General features: G+C 55.6%; 1 protein-coding gene across 1 annotated transcript; it reads left to right on the top strand.

Annotated features, from left to right (window-relative positions):
* The first annotated feature begins 13100 nt into the window (after window positions 1-13100).
* On the top strand, window positions 13101-17458 carry COL8A2 (collagen type VIII alpha 2 chain). The gene is made up of 2 exons (XM_063106094.1): window positions 13101-13206; window positions 13820-17458. Exons 1-2 carry the CDS (start codon window positions 13152-13154, stop codon window positions 15736-15738), a joined length of 1974 nt encoding a protein of 657 aa, XP_062962164.1. The 5' UTR covers window positions 13101-13151; the 3' UTR covers window positions 15739-17458.
* Window positions 17459-18061: the final 603 nt, after the last annotated feature.

Genomic DNA, 18061 nt, shown 5'->3' with positions numbered 1-18061 from the left:
TACCGAACATTTATTGAGTGTTGCTATATGCCAAGCGTTGCTATAAGTCCACTGGACAAAATTAACTAGTTTACCCCTCACATATGAAGTGAGAATGTTCCCATTTTATTGATGAAGAAGCTGAGGCACAGTGGGAAAGGTCACGTGCTAGTAAGAGGTGGGGCTGGGTAAGAATGCAGGCAACTTCATTGTGGTTCTCCTAACCCGACATGATTTTTTTTTTTTTTTTTTTTTGTCTTTTTTTTATCGTGACCGGCACTCAGCCAGTGAGTGCACCGGCCAGTCCTATATAGGATCCGAACCAGCGGCGGGAGCGTTGCCGCGCACCCAAGTGCCGTACTCTACCGAGTGTGCCACGGGCTCGGCCCCTGACATGATTTTTTTTTTTTTTTTTTTTTTTTTTTTTTTAAAGATGACCGGTAAGGGGATCTTAACCCTTGACTTGGTGTTGTCAGCACCACGCTCAGCCAGTGAGCGAACCGGCCATCCGTATATGGGATCCGAACCCGGGGCCTTGGCGCTATCAGCACCGCACTCTACCGAGTGAGCCACGGGCCGGCCCCTGACATGATTTTTTAAGCAGGACTTTTAGCCCAGATCCTTCTCGTCATCGTTGGGGCTCAGAAATAGGCCTTCTTCTCCCCTGAACCCCATCTCTGGGAGGAGCAGATTGCTCACCTCATGCCATCAGCACCTCAGGTGGGAAAGCTGGAGTGGGGAAGTGGGCCTGGGGCCCTGGCCAGTCTCTTTGGGAGCCCTGCAGCTCTCAGAAGCTGGCGGGTGCAGGGGATGCAAACGATCCCGCCCACATTTGGTCTGGGATTTATTGACAGGAGCAGGCTCTGTGCAAAGGGGAGATGTCGCCAGGGGAGGGGTTCCAGGATGGGATTAGGGAAGGCAGCTGGGAGTGGAGGTTAAGAACAGAGTCCCATTGAAGTCAGCTCAGGCACTGCCCTGTGCGCCCCTCCTCCCCCACCCAACTTCCTATTTTGTAGGACCCAGGGGGCCTTGATCCAGTGGAGGGGGCTCCTGAGACCCTTGATAGAAGCTGCCCACTCTCTCCCAGTCATGCCTGTTTCTGGTACCATCTGGGTGATACAGTACAGGTGGGGATAGAGAGCAAGTGGGGAGCAGGACCCGTGGCTGAGGCCTCCATGAATCCCAAGAGTACAGGGCTTTAGCCTTCCTGGGGCTGGGCAGCCCTGGGTTCAGGTCTTGCCCCCTTCACTTTCGAGCCCTGTGATCTTGGAGAATGGATGTGACCTCTCTGGGCCCCTGTGCTCCTCCTCAATGAAATGGAACAGCAGTTCCAGCCTTACAGCGTTCAGGAGAGTTTGATAAAATAATGCCTGGGACATGCCTAATGTTGTGTCTGGTGAACACAATGTACTTGGGATTTAGAGACCATTATTATTAAGGGTTAACATGGCTGGAAGGGATGGGAGCCAGCTTTAGACAGGGCCTGGGTCTCTGACCCCAGCCAGCCCCTCTACCTCAAATTGTCTGTAGAGTGAAGAGTTTAAGAGCCCAGGCTTTGGAGCCAACGGCTGAGGTTCAAATTCAGGCTCTACCCCTCATGAGCTGTGTAACCTTGGGCCAATTACTTGACCTCTTGTCCCTTAGTTATCCCATCTGTAAAAAGGGAAGAGGAAGCACCAATGTCACTGGGTTTTTGTGAGGATTAAACAAGAGAATCCATGAGAATGCCCAGAACAGTGCCTGGTACATAGTAGATGCACAGTGAATGTCAGCTATGACTAGTTAGTTAATTGGTTTGTTTATTTTGTTTAATTATCTCCATCCCCTGAATGTTCAGGGCTTTCACACCTCCCTGTACATGCTATTCCCTTGGCCTGGACTGATCACCTCTCCCCATCACCAACCATTTAATTCCATGTCCATCCTTCAAAGCCCAGATCCAGCATAAGTCATTTCCCCTCCCAGAGCCTCATGGTGGGGGGAGGGGCTGGGGCCGGAGAAGCTGGGGTTAAGCAGAGCAGTGAGGACTTCCTGCCTAGGCTGCATCAGCCAGGCTGGGGCCTCAGAAAGTGGCCTCCTGACCCACCTCTGGGGTCATGGTGTTCAGAGTGGCGGGACAGAGGCAGGGCTCAGCTGGGTTGGAGATAAAGCCTAGGAGCCGCTGGCTTTGACATTTGGCTGCTTGTGCAGCTAGAGACGGGGCTGGGATGTCAGAGTTTCCATGGGAGCAGGCAGAGGCAAGCGAGCAGCTGGGGGAGAGAGTGACGCGGCTGCAGGCCTCCCTGCCAGGTGGGCTGGCTGGGCGTCCACTCCTCATCCAGCCGGGAGTCACATCTGGGTCTGGACTCCAGTCCCGGCTCCTGTATACATAGCTGTGTGACCTGGACTAGAGCTTTCAACAGAGCCCAGCACCATGTTTGGTGGAGGCAGGAATGGGGACCTGGCCATCCAGGGCTCTGACCACATCACCTCCCCACTCAACAACCTTCCATGTTTCTCCACTGCCTTCCAGAGAAATGCAGGCATGGCCTTCAAGGCTCTTCACCATGTTGCTCTAGCCTTCTCAGTTCCTGTTTGTCCTTCCCAGCCCCACAACACTTCTGGACCTTCCCTGGATTTGCCAAGCAGCTTCTTACTGCCTGAAATTCTGTTTCTTACCTTGGCTGCCTTTCAGACTCCTACTCATCTTCAGGATCTAGCTCCCATGTCCCTTCCTCCATGAAGCCTTCTGGGGAAGTTCAAGCGGGAGGCAGTGTTCCATGTTCTGTGCCCACAGCCCAGAGATCTTAGCCAACTGTGTGATGGTCACTTGTCTGGTGTCCCAGCTTCTTCAGGGCAGGGCATGGGGTTGAACCATTTCCGTGTCCCAAGGCGTAGGTTTGGGTCCCTCACACAGTAAGAGCTTCCCCAGAAGGGACCCTAACCCATAGGAGGGGCCACCCCAAATCAGGGCCTGACATATAGTCGGAACTTCTACAGTATGGACACTGGCATACCAAAGGGGCTTCCTCAGCCTGGACCCTAGGATAGAAGGAACTCTATCCATCCAGCACCAGATGGCCAGTGTGCACTGCCAAGTGTGCGTTGAATGAATGGAGTTGGGAGTGTGAGGCACACTCCAGCTCCCTGAGGGTAGGAGGGAGCTGAGCAGAGACACTGAGGTTGGGGGCCAAGGCTCCTGGTAAGAAGCCCATGGCTGGCACTGGGCTGGCTGTAGGTTAGGGCAGGAGGCTTCCCAGGCTCCTGGTGTCTTCTCACTGTTTCTCTCTTTGTCCTCAGGCCCTGCCTCTTCTTGGACCTTCCCAGACCCCTCCTACCTGAAAGGTAAGCTAGATTTGGGGGTGGGGTTTTCTGACATCCGAGGCTGGATGAAGTCTGTGCTTGTTGCTGTCTAACCTCGCTTCCTTCTGCTGCAGTGGAAGATTCTCCCAGGTCTAGGGTGTCCTTGCGAGCAGACTCTCTTGCAGGTGACCTCAGCTCCCTGCTGCCTGGGCTTTAAAATCCCGGCCCAACTTGGAAGCAGCTTTTTCTCATTTGTGAACTATTTCGCCCAGCTCCTTGGCGTGGCCCTGTTTGCTTGGCCCAGCCTGGGTGCAGTGGCCTGGCCAAGCTCCTGCCGGGCCCCCTCCCTGCCCTACCCGGCCTCTCCTGCTGCTGCTGCCGCCACCATGTGGGGAAGCCGCGGAGGCCCAGGAATCTTGGCAGGCATGGGAAGGCAGCGGGCGCGGGTGGCGCTCCGGAAAAGGCTGCAAATGTGAACCAGAAGGCGAGGGATTGGAGACTGAGGAGGCCCCGCCTGCCCCGGCCTGAGGCCTGGGGGTGGCTGGGTCTTGGGGGGGCCTTCAGATGCCCAGGACCTGTGAGAAGTTTATGGCCTCTGCTGGGAGGAAAGCTCTGGCACAAGTCAAGGCCGAGCCCCTCGGTGGGGAAGAGCCAGCTCCCCTGGCCGCCTGTCTGAGGATACGTGGTCACCCTGAGTCCTGCCCACCGTTGGGCCTCCTCTGGAACATCTGCCCCTACTTGGTTGTTCTTACCACTTTGATGCTTTGTTGCTGCGAGATGCTCCTCCCTGGGGTGTCTAGACTCACAGAAATGGACAGAGGCTTGGAGCCTGGGAAATGGACACAGTTACCTGCAGGGAGGGAAGTTTAGCCCAAGTCCTCTCTAGCCCAGAGCTGAGGACTCAGCAAGAGCCACCAGGAGAAAGGGGCCCTGTGATAAGCCACCTGCAGGCTTGGCTGGAGGTGGGAGGGAGGTTTGTCAGAGGTCTGGACCTGGAGCTCCCCAGCTGCAGACATTATTGAGTATAAACTGTGTGTGGAGCCTCAGTCAGAGTGAGGTTGGGTGGGGGGGAAGAGGCACTGACATGCTGGTAGGTGCCCAGGAGGAGAAGCTGTTATATCTGAGGGAGGCAGGGAAGGCTGCTTGGAGGAAGTGGCATTTGGGCTGGGTCTCACATAAGGAATAATATGTTTGGCAGGGAGGATCATGCAAATAAATTTGCAGGGAAGCAGTGAGAAGTTTGGATGTTTGGGTACTAGGGTGCTGGAGTGGAGCCCAGGACTGTGCTGGGCTCCTCTTACTCCTTAAACATGATGTTTCCCCAAAGGAGAGTCTGTGGCTAGTGTTAAGCCTGCAGCAACCCCACCAGTGAACCCATATTTTATCTCCAGCTTGTGTCTCTCTCCCAAGTTCCAGACCCACAGGTCCACTGCCTCTTGGATGCTCCCAGTCCGGAAAGTTCCCAGTCTTCCTTGTGTAGACATTTGCTCTGCTCTCAGCTGGGACTTTACCAGCATCACCTGCCCCTAGGGGCCTGTTGAACTCTGACTTGTCCTTTAAGCCTCCTTCCAATGCTGTTTCCGAAATTACGGTCCCATGTGGTCTGGGAGCCTCACTCACAAGAGTGAGAGCTGGTGGGACTCTTGGGTGAAACTGAAGCTTGGTAGGGTAGACAGGACGGGGAAGGGACAGCACTCCTGTCCTGCCATCAACCAGGGTGATGAGGCGGCCCCCAAGCAGCCCTGACCTAGCCTGACCACCTCCCTCTACCTCCCAACTCCCAGATCCCAGGCAGTTCTTTGGCTTTGGAACGGTCCTCAACGTGCACACTTAGATCACTTAGATTTGAGGGCTTGAGAGTCTCACAGTGGCCCAACAGACAGAGAGCTCAGCTCATGGGCACTGGATGCCCAAGTCCCTGCCCAGACCTCGTGGGCTGCTCAGGCATTGTCCAAAGGAGGTCAGACACAGACCTGGTGTTAGCATGTGCAGGTGTGGATCGTCTATGCTGGCCTTCCGGAGGTTCCCGCCAAGTGACTAACAGCAAGAGATTTACAGAGACAGGAACTCAGACAGGGAGCTAGGCACAAGAACAGGGGAGAGGAACAAGAAAAACAGTCACAGATATGGGTGGACAGATGGCATGGTGACACTGAGGTAGGAGGAGAGGGAGGCACACAGAAAGATGCCTGAGACACACAGGCGGGTGAGGACCTGGGATCAATGACACAGAGACATGAAGGAAGGGATACAGACAGCACGGCACACACCCATGTGGGTCCTACATTGAGCTGGTCTCCAGCCCTCCCTTACACACAGCTCTTAGACCTAGAGTGTGTTCCTTCAGTCATGATCTCAGGCCTTTGCTGGGCTCACTGTCAATCTCTCTACCCTCTTTACTCCCTTCATCCTAACTGATCCATATCCTTCCAAGTCTAAAGTATGCCTCCTCCTCCAGAAAGCCAAGAATTGCAGAATAACATGGAATTTATCCTGCCAGTTACTAAGGAGCCACTAGAGAATCCATGGGAAGAGTAGTGCCAAAGTGTGGTCCACAGACCGACAGCATCAGCATAACATGGGAGCTTGTTAGAGATGCAGATGTCGGGCCTGAGCCCACAGCTACTGGATCTGGATGGGACCCAGAAACCTGTTTTAACAAACTGTCCTGATGATTCTGATGTAGGCTAAAGTTTGAGAAGCATTGTTGGAGTCTTCTATATAAGATATGTTGAAGGAACTAGAGAGAAACTGGGAGTGGGGTTGGGAGTGAGAGATTTATGATTATCCAAGAGAGGATTTGGCAATTTAATTGAACAAACCTTTGTTCCAGGCACTGGGATGTGTTTTGAGGGAGTACAAGGTCTGTATTAGGGCAGAGGCTGTGGGAAGGAGGGAAAGGAACAGAAGTGAGAGAAATAGAGGAGACAGAGTCCATAGGATTAGATTGGAAGTTTGAGGGGAAAGGAACAGGGCTGTCATGTACAGTTGTGCAAGTTGGTTACTGCACAAGGGCATCCAAGAGCAGCAACAAGTAGTGGCTGGGTTGGCTGGAAGGAAGGGTAGCCTTTCCTAATTGCACACCACCGCATTGGTTAGAGAGATTCCTTACTTCCCTGTAAGGAAGGAAGGGTTAGAAGTGATGTTCAGATTTTTTGCCCGGGGACTTGAGGGTAGCAGGGTACCTGGGGCCAGGGGAGAAGTAGGCAATGGGGAGAACATAATGTCAGCAATTTGGGAGGAGGTGTCTGAGGGACAGCCAGACAACTATTAGCTAAGCTGATAGTTGAACATAAGAGTCTGGGGCTTGGGGGAGAGGTGGTAGCTGGAGACAGAGGTGGTAGCTGGACCCCTGGACAGCAGGGGTCCTTGGTGATGGGATGGGAGCTGTGGTAGCTGGTGGGAGCTGGAAGCTGCAGGAGAAACATCCAGAGAGAAGAGGTGAGGCCTGAGCCAGCTCCTTGGGGCAAGCCTGGGTCTGCAGGGTGGGCACAGGAAGGGAGCAGAGAAGAATCTGTGGAGGAGCCTTTCAAGGAAGGAGGGGAGCAAGGTCACAAGGCGGCTCACCCAGGTGAGAGGGTGGAGTGAGGAGTGAATGGGGTCGAGGGGTGGAGATGGTTTCTTCAGGAAGCTTGGCTGAGAAGGGCTGGAGAGAGGCAAAGGGGAGGGGTTAGGCCTGTGCACACGTGGGGATGAGAGGCTGGAGCCTGGGCTGGGAGAAGGCATGGACAGACAGTGAGAGGCCCTGAGGAGGAGGTGTGGAGGGGCCTGGACCTTGAGTGGGACAGGGGACCTCCTTCTTCTGAGACTCAGAAAAAGAGGATAAGAAAGGGCTCCCCAGTTTCCACAGCTGGGAGATTAGAGGGCAAGTAGGGGCTCAGGAGCCCTGGAGAAGTCTGGAGCTGTCTGGCTGGGCCATCAGGGGTAGGTGTCATGCCCAGTTAGTCAGGAGGGTGGTTCCTCTGCTCCTCACCCAGACCCCATAACTCAGTCTTAGTCCTGAGCAGGCTTTGTGGCCCCTGGCCAATTTCATCTCAGGAGTGGTCAGGGAAATCTAGAAGGCCAGAAAATTGACTTTAGGAGTTCATCTCACAAGTCCTGTCCTTTGGCAGCAAGTCACCTAAGTTTTTGCAGGGATGGAGGAGAGGTGTTGCTTTGTGGTAGAAGGAATTGAGGTTAGACTGAAGGGAGGACTTCCTGGCCATCAGGGTGCCAGGACAGGGCAGCATACCTGGAGGGGCTGGTAGCTTATATGATCTCAGTTAATCCTTTACAGATGAGGACACTGAGGTACAGAGAGGTTAAGTCACTTAGCCAAGATTACCCAGCTGGAAAGTAGCTGTGCTGGAATGGGAGCCCAGGGGCTGCCTGGACCTAGGAGGGCTGTAGGGGCCCCCAGGGCTGGGCCCCTGTTAAGGGGAACCTGAGCAAGAATCACTGCTTACCTGTTGAGGTGACAAGAGACAGGGCCAGAGAGAGGAGGGGGGACAGATGCGTCAGGGTTAGAGACCCAGGGAAAGAGCCAAGCGCAAGGCTGGGAGAGTGGGGAGACAGGAGGCACCGATGGGCAAGCAAGCAGGGCAGCCGATCTGCAGAAATGTCTCCACAACAGGAAGCGTCTCATAACATACCTGTGGTTTGGCCAGGCCCCGGGGCTGCCTGAGTGCTCCCCACTGCTCCCTCAGCTGTGGCCGCCTGTCTGGGGTGGGTGGGGGGCACAGAGCAGCAGGAGCCTGCACAGAGCCGTTCCATCCACCAGCCACACCCCTGCACAGTCCACTGGGAGCCTGGGATGGGGGGCCCGGGAGCCCCTTTATATCTGGACTTCCGATAGCTCATCTGTGAAGTGAGATGGGAGTGGGCAGGTCTTTCAATTCCAGGGATCACCTGGCTCCCTCTGCTGGTCACCCCGGGGACAGGACCCTTTGAGAGAGGGACCCGTGGCAAGGTTCACTGTTAGCTGATACCTCTTCCCCTCCTCGGCCACTTCCAGGGGGCGAGGGATCTGCTTTATGCCACTTCTTCCTGCTGGGTCCCATTTGTCTCCCCCTGTCCCCTGCAATTGGTCTGAAAGACCCTGTAGTGCTATGTGCTCCCAGCAGTCTCTTTGGCCTCCCTGGGAGGAGGCCCAGGCTGCCACAAAACGCTGACTTGGACAAAATGCTGTTTTATAGGGATTTGTTGAAAAGGGGGGAAATCCCCTTTAAGGACTTGCAGCTGTCCAAACACCGCATCTACCCCGCTGCCGCCACTGCTCAATCCCCTGAATCAGCGTCTCCTGTGTGCGTCCCACCTCAGACTTCATGCCCTTGCCAGCCCTGTCCCCTTCCTGCCTTCACTTCCCAAGAAGTCACCAAAGAGGGTGATGACTTGCCCAGGGTCACACAGCCAGTCATGGGCAGAGCCGGGTTTGAGCCTCAGGGCCCTCCCCAACCCCTGACACCCTGCTTGGCCACTGTGTGGCACAGTGCGAACAAAGAACAAATGAATTGTTCTTCTCTTTGCACTTCTATTCCAGGAGTGGGTGGTTCTTAGCTGAAGTTCTGTGAGGCCGCAAGAATGCTCCCACCCCTTCCCATTCTAGCCCAGATGAGCCCCTGTGGCCTGGGGAGGGGGGGTCCCTGGGCAGATGCGACATGTCTCTGCAAAGATACATGTGAGGCAAGTATCTGAGGAAAGGGCTGAGTGAGTTACTGGTGCACCCTTTACATTTGATGGTGAACTGGGTTTATCACACATTTTGGAACATGACCGTGTGCCAGCCCAGTGCTGTGCTGCTGGGCATGGAGTGGGGGAGTGTGGCGGTCGGAGAGAGTAGGAAGCTGCAGGGGGAATAAGAGTTATGACGGGACCCACAGGCATCCGCAGAGCCCAAGGGAGGCATCCAGTAGGCTTCCCAAATGTCTAAGAGGTGGAGGAGCAATAGTGGGGGCAGAATGTGTAGAGGCCAGAGAGCCCCAGGGAGCCTGGGGTGGTGCAGTGAAAAGAAGGCAGGTGGGTGCAGGGCTCAGAGGTGCCAGACCCCCTTGTCTGTAATGGTGATTGGGGCTGGAGGGCGATCTGTCCCACCTGGGCTGCCACATTATGCAATTCCGGGGACATCATTTCTTTCTGCAACCTCTCGAACAGGCTCAGCACACCCTTTTCACTGCCCTGCGCTCACTTCCACTCCCAGCCCCCACCCAGACTGGCACATGCTGGCCTCCCTCTGTAACTAAGTTGAGTGAGAGTGATCCCTCTCCTCAAAGCCCCAGGTGGCTTGGAGCTGGAGGAGAGCCTCCCCCTCTCAGTTTGCTCCCCTTCCTTCTCCCCCCCGCTCTCCCCCCGGGGGCAGTATGTCCTAGTGGTTAGGAGCTGAGGTTCTTTTTTTTTTTAAGTGGCTGGCCAGCACTGGGATCTGAACCTGTGACCTTGGTGTTACAAGGCTGTGCTCTAACCAACTAAGCAAACCGACTAACTCTAAAGTTACTTTTTATTTATTTATTTTTATTTTTTGGTAGCTGGCCAGTATGGGGATCCAAACCATTGGCCTTGGCATTATAGCACCATGCTCTAACCAACTGAGCTAATGGGCCAGCCAGAGCTCGGGTTCTTAACAGACATCTGCTCACATCCTGGCTCCCCCACCTAGCCAGGGTGCACCTCACTTTATTTCTGAGCCTCAGTCTCCTTGTCTATAGGATGGGGACCCACAATAGCACCTCTTTCCCTGGGAGGCTGTGAGAATGAAATCATATTTGAGCATAAACCTCTAGGTGGGTGCCTGACAGCTGGTCTTTGAGCTGTAATCCTCATTCAGACACTCATCACTTGCAGACACACCTGCTCTGGGGTCCTGGCATCAGACCTGGTTCTTGACTTCAGTGTAGGGGAGCATAGCACAAGGAGAAAAGTGCTGGGATGGGCAAGTTCAGGGAGCCACAGGGGTGGCAGAGGCACTTCCTCGAGGACCCCCATTACAAAGGAGGAACGAAAGGTGGGCAACTTGCCAGGGGCCCTGCCTGCCTGTGTTCTGCAGTCCTTCTTGCCCTGAGCACTCTCCCAGTGCACCCTCCATCAACCCCGTCCCCAGTGCAGGAAGGGGGCTGTCTTCTCAGAGCTGGGGCTGACCTGTATCCTCTTCTGGTGGTGTCATGACCTTGGTCCTGGCCTACCTAGGCCAGAAGCTGCTCCCTCCTCTCCCTCTGTCCCCTCCCACCTCTGCCCCATCCCCCTGCCCACCCACCCAGCAGAATATTTCTGGCTCTGTGTACATGTGAGCAAGCCCCCCTTATCCCCCTACCCCATAGCTCAGGTGGCCAGTACAGGAGAGCCCTGCCCTGCTCAGGACAAGTGGGATTGTGTGGTGGCTAGGGCCTGGGGCTCAGGAGTACCCTGCCTGGGCTTAGGTTCCGACTGTGGTGCTACTAGCGAGTGACCTCCTCACCCAGTTTCCTCACCTCTAAAACAGGGATAACACATGTCACAGGCTTGTATGAGGGTTACATGTAAACTGTTAGGACACTGCCTGGACGGAAGTCCACCAGCACCCCTGCAGGCCAGGCCTGCACAGCGCCACCTCATGGAGGCCTGGCATCCATCAGAGCAAGATGAGGCGGTGACCTGTGTTAAGGGCAAGCTGCATGAGACCTCAGCTCTAAGACTTCCGAGTGGCGTGTCCTGGACATGGTTCTTACTGTCTACACCTATTAAATGAGCTTCATGGGTTCGTGGAGAGGATTACACATTTCTACACCTATTAAATGAGCTTCATGGGTTCGTGGAGAGGATTAAGGTGCAAGAGGCCTTTGAAGCCCTGAGCACAGGCCTGGCACATAGTGGGCCCTTAAGTGGGAGGTGTTACCATTATGCTGAGGCTCAGGGAGGTTGGTGGTGGAGCTGGATTTGAACCTGGGACCTTCCCCACAGCCTTGCATTCATTCCTGCAAAGCTCTGTGTGGTCCTGAGCTTGGAGGAATGAGGAGCTGCAGTCCCAGCTCTAGTCAGCCCCAGGGAGGGCTCTGCTCCCCACAGGCATCCCCGGATGTGCACAACCCACCCCCAAACCCCACCACTGCCAGGCAGCACAGGTGCAGAGAAGTCACTGGGTGGGGCAAGGGGAGCCCCGAGCAGGGATGTGAGGGGAAGTGGGACTTTCCCCGGCTGTGAAAAGTGCCTAATAGTCCCTTGTCCAATGGACGGGAACTCACTCTGAGTCAGGCGTGACATCTCTACTCATCCCAGCAGCCCTGAGAAGCAGGTTGTTAACCTTTTTAAAAATAACAGCTTTATTAAGCTGTAATTCACAGATCATACAATTGGCCCATGTAAATGTACAATTCAATGTTTTGTTGTTGTTGTTGTTACTGTATCTTATTGTATTCACAGAGTTGTGCAGACATCACCCTTAAAAGAAACCCTGTACCCATTAGCAGTCAGTCCCCATTCCCCCATCCCCAGCCCTAAGCAACCCCTAATCTACTTTCTATCTCTATGGATTTGCCTATTCTGGACATTTGTATAAATGGAATCATATACAATATGATTTTGTGACTGGCTTCTTTCACATAATGTTTTCAAGATTCAGCTGATTGTAGCATAAATCAGTACTTCATTCCTTTTTATTGCCGAATAATAATAGTCCATTGTATAGGTATACCGCACTTTATCTGTTCATCAGTTGATGGACATTTGGGTTGTCTCTACTTCCGGCTATTACAAATGGTGCTATTATGAGCATTCACATACAACTTTTTGGGTGTACATGTAACCCCTTTTTACAGATAAGGAACTCTCTTGCCCAAGCTCCCTCCGCTGGTAAGTGGAGGACTCGGGCTGGCTGAGTCCAGAGCCTGTGCTTCTTCCCCACCTGGACTTTGTCCTCTGAGCTAAGCTAAACACTGTGACAGGGAACAGAGATAGGTCAGAGCACAAAGGAGTGAGGGGTTAAGTATTGGAAGGCTTTATAGAGGAGGGGGTGACGGCTTCCCTGGGCCTTAAAGGATGAGTAGGAAACTGACATTGTGGACAGAGAAACAGCAGGTGCAGAGGCCTAGAAGTGTGAGGCCACCTGGCATCTGGGAGCTGAGAGGAGTCTGTGTTACTGGGGTAGAAGTATGGGGGAGAGAAGAGACAGAGAAAGGGGTAGAAGGTGATGGGGTTGGGAGACAGGCACAGTGATTAAAAAGTCCTTGAACGCTGTGCTAAGCACCACAGACTTGATCCTGATCTGAATTATGATTTGAAGCAGTGGGGAGCCCAGAAGGGCATCAACATATGTGGAGTCAATCAGCCCTAAGTCAGATCCCAGTTCTGCTTCCTAGAGATCTCTGCTTTAGTTTTATCATCTGGAAAATGGGATGACAATAATATTTCATGAAAGTGTTGTAAGGATTAAGTGAGTTCATATCTCTAAAGAACTCAGCCCGGTGCCCAGCAGAGAGCTGGCTCAGCAAACAGTCCTGGGTGTTACCATTGAAGGGTTTTTAGCAAGCTACGTGCCGAGGTCAGACTATGCTCTAGAAGGCACGTTTGGTTGCAGAGAGTGACTGTTGTCCCCGAGAGGCTGGGCCCTGGGGGATAAAGAGGAGATAGAGAGCCATGGGCAAGGTTGGAAGAGGTTTAGGAGGTAGATCTGGCAGACCTCTGTGACTTTGGCAATTGCTCATGAATAATATCTGAATTCTGATCTTTTTGTGAGCCCCTGGGCCTAGTGCCAAACCACCCAGGGGTTGGCTTCATGACCCCTCTGTGTTCCTCCCTGCAGCACATCCACGGACGCCATGCACGGGGCTCAGATGCCCCAGTCTTTGCTGCTGCTGCTGTTGCTGCTGGGATGTGGGCCGCAGGCATCCTCTGGTGGTGGGGCTGGCGGGGCAGCCGGCTACGCGCCAGTGAAGTATGTGCAGCCCATGCAAAAAGGACCTGTGGGACCGCCCTTCCGCGAGGGCAAGGGCCAGTACCTGGGTGAGAGCCTCCCTCCCCCACAGTGCCTCAAACAGCTTCTGATCCCCAAACTCCCTGCCTCCCCGACCACCAAATCCTCCCAGGCCCCAATCCCCACCAAAGATCTTCCTATCCCTACCGTTCTTCTTGATGCTGGTCGAGGTCCTCTCAGCCCTGGAGGGACTGGAAGCAAGGTACAGCTGGCTGGCACAGGTGGTCTTGAGAAGGGGCGGTGTGGGAAGGTATATGGAGAAGTGGTGGGATGGGGTGGGCGGAGGGGGGGCGGTGTGTTACTCCCACAGGCTCTAAGGTGGGCTGCTGGTGCCACCTCGTGGCCATTCCACGCCCAGGTCATGCAGGGATGAGAGTCATCCCAAGCTCACAGGAAAGGTCTGGCCTGAGTAGGTTGGGTGCTAGGAGCTCTGGGCGAAGACACTGCAGCCCCCAAGGTGGCCGTTGGACCACCCCTATAATCCATCTTCCACGTGAGCAGGGAGGGGAGTGGTCTTCATGAGCAGATACAGAGCCTTGTTCCTCCTCAGTGTACCTCATACTGGCATAGGGGAGTAGGTAGATGGGGTCTCCTGTCCCCATTCTCCCGGCTCCTGACTGCCCCCTTCTCTCTCTCTCTCAGATATGCCTCTACCGATGCTGCCAATGGACCTGAAAGGAGAGCCTGGCCCCCCTGGGAAGCCCGGACCTCGGGGCCCCCCTGGCCCTCCTGGCTTCCCAGGAAAACCAGGCACCGGAAAGCCAGGGCTCCATGGGCAGCCTGGCCCAGCCGGCCCCCCTGGCTTCTCCCGAATGGGCAAGGCTGGTCCTCCAGGGCTCCCGGGCAAGGTTGGACCACCAGGGCAGCCAGGGCTTCGAGGGGAGCCAGGAATACGAGGGGACCAGGGCCTCCGGGGGCCCCCGGGGCCCCCTGGCCTCCCTGGCCCCTCAGGCATTACTGTCCCTGGAAAACCAGGTGCCCAGGGGGTTCCAGGGCCCCCAGGATTCCAGGGGGAGCCAGGGATCCAGGGGGAGCCTGGGCCACCAGGTGATCGAGGCCTCAAGGGGGATAATGGAGTGGGCCAGCCAGGACTACCTGGGGCCCCAGGGCAGGGGGGTGCCCCTGGACCCCCTGGCCTCCCTGGTCCAGCTGGCTTGGGAAAACCAGGTTTGGATGGGCTTCCTGGGGCACCTGGAGACAAGGGTGAGCCTGGGCCTCCTGGGGTTCCAGGCCCCAGTGGGGAGCCAGGAGCTGTGGGCCCAAAAGGACCCCCAGGGGTAGACGGTATAGGGGTTCCAGGAGTAGCAGGGGTGCCAGGGCCACAGGGCCCAGCAGGGGTCAAAGGGGAACCAGGGACCCGAGGCCCTCCTGGCCTGATAGGCCCCACTGGCTATGGGATGCCAGGACTGCCAGGCCCCAAAGGGGACAGGGGCCCAGCTGGGGTCCCAGGGCTCTTGGGGGACAGAGGTGAGCCAGGTGAGGATGGGGAGCCAGGGGAGCAAGGCCCACAGGGCCTTGGGGGCCCCCCTGGACTTCCTGGGTCTGCAGGGCTCCCTGGCAGACGTGGGCCCCCTGGGCCTAAGGGGGAGGCAGGGCCTGGAGGGCCCCCAGGAGTGCCTGGCATTCGGGGTGACCAGGGGCCTAGTGGCCTGGCTGGGAAACCTGGGCTCCCAGGTGAGAGGGGACTTCCTGGGGCCCACGGACCCCCTGGACCTACTGGGCCCAAGGGCGAACCAGGTTTCACGGGCCGCCCTGGAGGACCAGGGGTGGCAGGAGCCCTTGGGCAGAAGGGCGACTTGGGGCTCCCTGGGCAGCCTGGCCTGAGGGGCCCCTCAGGGATACCAGGACTTCAGGGCCCCACTGGCCCTATCGGGCCCCAGGGTTTGCCAGGCCTGAAGGGTGAACCAGGCCTGCCAGGGCCCCCTGGGGAGGGGAAAGTGGGGGAACCTGGAACAGCTGGGCCCACAGGGCCCCCTGGGGTCCCTGGCTCCCCAGGACTCACAGGCCTTCCTGGGCCTCCTGGGCCTCCTGGCCCCCCTGGTGCCCCTGGGGCCTTCGACGAGACTGGCATTGCAGGCCTCCATCTGCCCAATGGTGGTGTGGAGGGTGCTGTGCTGGGCAAGGGGGGCAAGCCACAGTTTGGGCTGGGTGAACTATCAGCCCACGCCACGCCGGCCTTCACCGCTGTGCTCACCTCGCCCTTCCCTGCCTCAGGCATGCCTGTTAAATTTGACCGAACTCTCTACAATGGCCACAGTGGCTACAACCCGGCCACTGGCATCTTTACCTGCCCTGTGGGCGGCGTCTACTACTTTGCCTACCATGTACACGTCAAGGGCACCAACGTGTGGGTGGCCCTGTACAAGAACAACGTGCCAGCTACCTACACCTACGACGAGTACAAGAAGGGCTACCTGGACCAGGCGTCTGGCGGGGCTGTGCTCCAGCTGCGGCCCAACGACCAGGTCTGGGTTCAGATGCCCTCGGACCAGGCCAATGGCCTCTACTCCACCGAGTACATCCACTCCTCCTTTTCAGGATTCTTGCTCTGCCCCACATAACCCGTGGGGGGCCCTGCTGCCCTGGCCTCCTCCTCTTTAGTGGTAGAGTGACCTTTTCAGTTACAAAGAATCTCCATTTAAAGAAAAAAACCAAAGGCTGAACAGAGGGGGCCATGGCCTTGCCCTGAGGAGACTTGACCCTACATGCAGACTGAGAGTGTTTTTGCAAGGGCCTGGCCTGCGTTCCTCTCCCCCAAATGTGTGCAGTGTTGGGGCTGCACCCCTCTTCCTGCCCTGCCTGATCTGCAGACAGGGCCCAGGATACTCAGCCTGGCCCCCGTTTTGAGTCCTGGGTGCTGCTGGGACCTGAAGGAGCTGAGAGGGGGCTGAGCTCCCCCATCCATCCACGTGGGGACCCAGATGGCACCTGCTCAAGGAATGGGGCATGCCTCCCTCATAGTCCTTGGCTGGAGCTCCTCCAGCTCCCCCAGGAACTCCCACACATGACAGTTTTTGTTTCTCTCCAGGGGACAGGGAGAGGAGGGGGACCATCGAGGTGGCGCATGGACACCTTGCCAGCACTGCCACCCCAGTGGTGATGCTGTGGCATCAGGCCTGTCCACAGCAGGTACCGTTGTGTGGCCCTCTCTGCGGGCTCCTGGGGAGGTCAGCTCCTTTTCACTGCTCCAGCCACAGCCATAGGGAAAGGTGGGTTGTGAGGGGTAGGGGCATGGATCTGGGGCAGAACGGCAGCTCTTCCCATTCGTCCCCGTTTCCCTGGCTGCCCCAGCTGCTCTGGCTCTGTTTAGCGAGAGGGCTGCCACACAGACCCCTAGGGACTTCCACAGGCCAGAAAGATCAAACTCTGTGAAGTGTGTACAAGTGTCTAGCACAGATGGTGGCACAAGGCAGGACTGACAATTAACAAGTGTCCCTCCCTTTCTCTCCTATCACCTGCTGCAGGGGGACTGGTTTTCTCATACCTAATTGTAAAGGGATTCTTGCCACCCCCAACTCGTCTCCCCAAGGCAGAGAGCTTCTTGTCTAGCCCTCTGAATAAGGTGCACCCAAGTTCGGGGATGAAGTCTCCCACTTGCTTTTCCTTAATAACCACATGGGGGGTATATGTGTCTACTAGAGGGGTTAATCTGTGAGGGCTGCCTCTCTTTCTACCCGCTGGTTCCAATTTCCTGTTCTAAGCAGGATTAGGGACCAGGAGGCTGAGGCTCTGAGAGAAAGGGTGCCAATGGGCCCCTTTGGAATGGGTTGGCTCCTGATGTTTCCCCAGAGCCCCTCTGCAGGAAACAGGATCCCCCTCACAACCCCTCAGCCCCTAGCTCAAGCTGAGTGGATGAAACTGAGGTTAGTGCAGGGGGCAGGGATATGGACATTCTTGGCCAGGCAAGGAGGACCACTTCCCCAGGGGCTCGAGGCCTCTCCCTCAGCCCTCACCACGCCAGCCCACTTCCCTGTGCCGGGTGTGAACCTGGGTCACACGATGTGATCTCGTTGCACTGCTCCAAATCTGGCCCGCTCCAGACTGCCCGTGATGGTAATGGAGGTGACTGCCGACTGCTGACTCGCTGGGCAGCAGTTCTTCAGGCTCCTTGCCAACCCTCCTTCCCTGCCCACAGCTTCTCCAAATGAAGCAGGCTATTTGACTGCTCACTTTAGCTTTCAGAAGCGAAAACCCAAATCTGCCCGTGACATTTTAAGAAAAGGTTTTCTTTGGGGGGGGGGAGTTCATGGTGGATTTCTTACTCCCTAACACCTGGTGGGGGTGGGGGTCCTTTTCTTGACCTCCTCCTTCTGCCTGGGTCAAAGCCACTACAATCTGATGTGTTAGGGATGGGTTCTGATCGGCAGAAATTAATCAGCTCCCAAAGGGAGTCCAGGGGACTAAGTAGGGTGCCAAGGGAGCTAAAAAGAGCTGTTTCACAGAGCTGAGCTTCTGCCAAATTTCATTCCTGAAGCCTTTAGGGAGGCGTGGTTGGCGTTTCTGAAATGTTTATGGGATTTGAGTTGCAGGTGTCCACTTAAGTGACTAGCTTTGATAAACAATGTCAAATTTAACTATGAAAACTGCATTACCTTGTGCACTTTTATATTCTGATTCCTCATTTTTTTAAGATTAAGGTTTAAATGTTTTCCACTAGTAATATCATTTCTAATCTGGTATAGGAAACTTAGTTCTCTACATACTTATCATGTGCCCTGTGTCACAGAAGATTTGGGAAAAATGCACTCGGGAATCAAAGAAAATGGGACTTTTTGAAAAGAAAAACAGTATTGACTGTATTGACACAACCTCAATAAAACCCGTTGTATAAAACAGCACTGTGATGAGATTGGCATTCATGCAGAGTGTCTCCAGCTCTGGGCT

Source organism: Cynocephalus volans, chromosome 8 (assembly GCF_027409185.1).
Source record: "Cynocephalus volans isolate mCynVol1 chromosome 8, mCynVol1.pri, whole genome shotgun sequence".
NCBI lineage: Eukaryota > Metazoa > Chordata > Mammalia > Dermoptera > Cynocephalidae > Cynocephalus > Cynocephalus volans.
The sequence above is the reverse complement of the archived record's forward strand: the minus strand, read 5'-3'. Positions and strand labels throughout refer to the sequence as shown.

What these genes read in the sequence shown, in the direction of transcription:
- COL8A2 (XM_063106094.1), top strand. Translation starts at nt 13,152, where the DNA reads ATGCAAAAAGGACCTGTGGGACCGCCCTTCCGCGAGGGCAAGGGCCAG. An exon ending in GGGCAAGGGCCAGTACCTGG is followed by an intron (nt 13,207 to 13,819) that starts GTGAGAGCCTCC and finishes TCTCTCTCTCAG; the next exon opens with ATATGCCTCTACCGATGCTG.